Source organism: Vitis vinifera, chromosome 8, assembly GCF_030704535.1.
Source record: "Vitis vinifera cultivar Pinot Noir 40024 chromosome 8, ASM3070453v1".
NCBI classification, from domain to species: Eukaryota; Viridiplantae; Streptophyta; class Magnoliopsida; order Vitales; family Vitaceae; genus Vitis; species Vitis vinifera.
In genome coordinates, this window is record NC_081812.1 from 20,775,077 (window position 1) to 20,779,855 (window position 4,779).

Sequence of the window (4,779 nt, forward strand, 5' to 3'; positions counted from 1 at the left end):
AATGAATCTTTATTCTCAACTTACCAAAGTATGATAAACCTCAATATTCTTCCATTATTTTTAACAAATTTTAGTTGGCAAAGGCATCTTACATCACCTAAACAAATAATATATGATTTTTTAAGAAGGATTTGAATAGAACTAGACTTGCTAATTGTCCGTAACGTGGCAGCAGAATTTCTTTAGCAAAAGTAAAGGATATACCAAACTTGATAACTGGATAAAGTTTGCAAAGATCTTCTATTCTTTCTTGGTCGTCCCACTTCCATGAGCATAACGGTTTTCCAAATGATGATAAGCATAAGTATCATTAGTAGACTTACCTGTTCTGGACCGACGTATTAGCAGTGATTGGGGCAAGGTGATGATCCAATTCCATGGAGGAGTGGGAAACAAGGAGGAACGTTGCAGCAGAAGAAGGCGATCAAACAAGCAGGAACAGTGGCCAAACTGGGCCCGGGCCGGTTAAGGAACATAGAATTGATATGGATGGACTCAGGCCTGGGCTGGAAAATTGGCTATTGTCTGTGGAAGATGCAGAAGAAAGGACCCATCAGTCTCAGACTCAACGGGGAAAGATAGCAAAGGTTCCTCAGATGCCGAGACGCATCCAGGATTTCGAGAAATTCTATGAAGCGATGGTCATTTCGTTCGATCCTTAACATCATGGCAAACCCCATCTTCACGAAGGGGAAATGCGCAAGCTTCTATGTGCCAGAAGGTTCCTGGATGAGAGTCACCAGTTCATCACCTTTTTTTACAGCAAAATTGAAAGCAATATCGAGTTGGTGAGGATGTGCTATGATGAGGATCAGACAAACAAGTATGATATGAGGAACTCGCCAGGATGATGCTTCTGGATGGGTGTTTTTTACTACATCTCATCCACTGTGTGAGCAGAAATGGGAGGAAGTAGCGTGGTTTGAATGTTAAAATTCATTTGATTAGTTTTGTGCACCAGGACTTGTTCTTGCTTGAGAACCAACTTCCCTTTGGAGTCCTCAAGTTGTTCGAGGGAGCAAAATTCCAGGCTGATTGGGAATCAAAAATGGAAGAGATGATAAAAAGTTTCATCACTTCTAACACCGTTATGCCACAAGCAATGACGTTAGAAATAGAACTGGCGGAGGAGCCGCCCTCTCGTCTACTCGACCTTTTGTGAAGTGGGCTTCTCGGCTCTGAGCCTGCAACTTATCAAAAAAGACAGTCTCGAGGAAGATGGGGGATCGGTCGGAGGAAAAAAGGAAAACAACTAGGCAACTGGATATTGTATCGGAACATGACGGAGCTTGCAGCTGCCGGGATCCATCTTAAACACAGTAGGACGGGTTTCATGAAAGACATTTCTTTCGAGTCCTACTTCTTTGGATACCTGAAACTTGCCCCAATAATCATTGACACCTCCACGAAGCCCAAGTTGTTGAACTTGATAGCTTATGAAATGTGTCCAAATGCCCCAGATGATTTGAGTCACTTCTTATATATATGCTTCCTTGACTCCCTCGTTAAGCATGGTGTGCATGTGATGCTGCTGCAATCAAATTACACTCTCTACAACTTTCTCGGCAGTGACGAAAAGGTGGCAGACCTCTTCAACGACATTGCCAAGGATCTGGTGCCAAACCCTCGTGTTTATGCTGATGTCAACACCGGAGTTCAGAAGCATTACAATAACAGGTAACAGTCGGTTTTTATGAGTGTAAGATAGTTTAAATAATTAGTAAAGCAAGGTAGTGGAAAAAATATTTCCAAGTCGGTCATAGAGAATTTGGATTTGATGGAAAAATTCTCTTGAAAAGAGGATTTCAACAACAACAAAAATTCGTGAGGTAGAAATCGTTTCTTATAAAGATCATTTCAAAAAATTAATTTTAAAGAAAACAAAATATTTTCATGTTTTTTTTTTAATAATATTTTTACTGATAATGTATTTTAACAATAAAATTATTATAAATGTATGTATTTTAATAATAATATATTTTGATATCAATTAGAAACTCCATTCCTAAGAATTGAAACACCTGTCTCAGCTATATTGGCCTGGTTAAAACAAGCAGTTTGTCCAAAGTATGCTGAAAAACCTAGAATTGAGTCTTTGTTAACCTAACATCTTCATGAAAAAACTATTTAATAACAGTGATTTAATGACAATAGGAACCACAGTATTCTTATGCAAAAGATATATATTGATTGCAAAAGGGCGAAACTTGAGAGAGATACATGAATTCTCGAGCTCAAATACACAATGGTTATTTGGGGAAGTTTCAGGTATCCAAAGAAGAAGTAGGACTCGAAAGATATGTCGCTCAAGTAAGTCGTCCTACTCGGTTTAAGATAGATCCCGGCAGCTGCAAGCTCCTTGATGTTTCGATGCGACTGCCAGTCGCCTTGTTGTTCGCCCGTTTCCCTTGGACAGATCCCCCGCCATATTCCTCCAGACTGTCCTTTTTGTTCAGGTACAGGCTGAGGGCCGAGGAGCCCACTTCGCAAAAGGTCGAGGAGATGAGAAGGCGGCTCCTTTACCAGATCTAATTCTAAAGCCACTCCTGGTGGCCTAGTGATGTTAGAAGTGATGAATTTTTTCATCATCTCTTCCATTGTAGCCGCCCCGAATCTTGCTCCCTCGAACAACAACTTGAGGATTTCAAAGGGAAGTTGGTTCTCAAGCAAGAACAAGTCCAGTCGCGCAAAAGCAATGAAATGACTTTTAACATTCAACCCATGCAAACTACTCTCATCTCCGTTCACTACACAGTAGATGAAATATAGAAGAGAACACCCATCCAGAAGCATCATCCTGACGAGTTCCTCACTACTATAGTTGTTTGTTTGATCCTTGTCATAGCACATCCTCATAACCCGATATTGCTGTCAATTTCGTCGTACAATTTGTAGATGTCCTGCTCACTAACATCCAGGAAGCTTTGGGCAAATAGATACTTGAGCATTTCCCCTTGCTGAAGATGGGGTTTGCCATGATGGTAAGGACCGAACGAAATCACCCTCGGTTCATAGAATTTCTCGAAATCCTGGGTGCGTCTCAGCATCTGAGGAACCTTTGGTATCCTTCGCCGTACCCATTGAGTCTCAGATCGATCAGTCCTTTCTGCATATAGCACAGAAGCGAACCAATCTTCCGGCCTAGGCGAGATTTTATCAATATCAATTATCTGCCTAAGCGGCTCGGGCCCAGTTTGGCTACTGTTCCTGCTTGGTTGATCGCCTTCTTCTGCTGCAACGCTCCTCCTTGTTTGCCACTCCTCCATCGAATTGGATCACCACCTTGGCCCAATCGGCAATCACTGCTAGTTTGTTGGTCCAGAAGAGGTAAGTCCACTGATGATATTTATGCTTAGCAACATTCGGAAAACTGTCATGCTAATTAAATTGGGACGACAAAAGAAGATCTTTGCAAACTTTATCCAGTTATCAAATTTGGTATTATCTATTACTTTTGCTAAAGAATTTCAGCTGCCACTTCCTGGTCTGGTTCCATTCATATCCTTGCTAACCAACTAAAATTTGTCAAAAATAACGAAAGAATAATGAGGGTTATCATATAGTATTTTGATAAGTTGAGAATAAAGTTGCATTCCGTTCCTTTCTGAAAGCCTGAAAATTTCTTTTGCAGTGAAGTTGGGTTTGTCAATACGTTCACAAAGCCATCCGAGATTTGGTTGTCGTTACTGGTCTTGTTTATAAAGGGATTGCTAGTTACTTAGGCTTTCAGGATTGAGCCGCCCCATGGGCTGATATCTGAGCCAATCTGCTGTAACCCTGGCCCCGATCAGGCTTCTTGTACTTATGGGCCAATTTGATGAAAATTTAAAATGTTGGACTGTTTTTGTTAGTTCCGTTTTTCTGATTTTTAAAAGCAAAAATAAATACACGTTCGATTGTAATATGATAAGGAGTAAAAGAAATTTTTTTTTTCTTTAATGATGGTAATAGCAAGTGCGACACTGATGTTATTGGTTTTCATAGCAAAGATAAGATATTTTTAATTAGTAGCATGTATTAGGATATTTTTGAGAAATAGACTATGAAAAAGATAAACAAACAAGACATAGGAAGTTTGGTGATGGCAATAGTGCAAAATTTTAAATTTCACTCAAAATTTACTTATACAGTAGGGTGATTATTTAATATTTTCATGGAAATAATTTTTTTTTTAAATAAATAAATTCTTACATGACTAATTTATTCAAAAGTCAAAACCTTTACTTGCTTCATTGGTCTGGGCGATTCATGACAAAATATTAATATTCTAGACTTATTAATTAATTTAGAAACCAAGCCATGCATAGAGGCCAAGGCCAATGAGAAGGTGAGGACACTAGTGGTCAAAGGAATGGTGAGATCCTCCAATGTTTCAAAGAAAGACTCAAGTCTTTGGGTATTGCCTTCAAAAACATCTTCATTCTCCACCGCTTTAAGTGAATAAACTTTTGTAATAACAAATGGTATCTTGGGTTTACCCAAAAATAGATGGAGCTATTTTAGAGTCATAAAGAAAAACCTTTTCATGTAGTGTAAAAATGTCTTAGCTATTTTAGAGCTAAGACATCTTAAGCTCAATCCATGCTGACAAAATGACAAGCTAGATTTAAAAACATTTCTTTTTCACTCTCTAACATCTAAAAAGGCCAAAAGAATCAAAATAACTTAGTGCGTGGAAGAAAAAGAAAGTAACAAGACAGCTGGAAAAGCCAAATCTACCAACCTGTGGCGTGACCAGATGTCGAAAGTGTTGAGGGAAGGCTTTGGAAGCAGTGAGTG

The 4,779-nt window shown here is 39.2% G+C and overlaps 1 protein-coding gene across 1 annotated transcript; it reads left to right on the forward strand.

Moving 5' to 3' along the window:
• Positions 1-338: 338 nt before the first annotated feature.
• LOC104880131 (uncharacterized) lies at positions 339-2,355 on the forward strand. Its single transcript, XM_010655640.3, has 2 exons — positions 339-1,677; positions 2,269-2,355. Exons 1-2 carry the CDS (start codon positions 1,280-1,282, stop codon positions 2,285-2,287), a joined length of 417 nt encoding a protein of 138 aa, XP_010653942.1. The 5' UTR covers positions 339-1,279; the 3' UTR covers positions 2,288-2,355.
• The last annotated feature ends 2,424 nt before the right edge of the window (positions 2,356-4,779 follow it).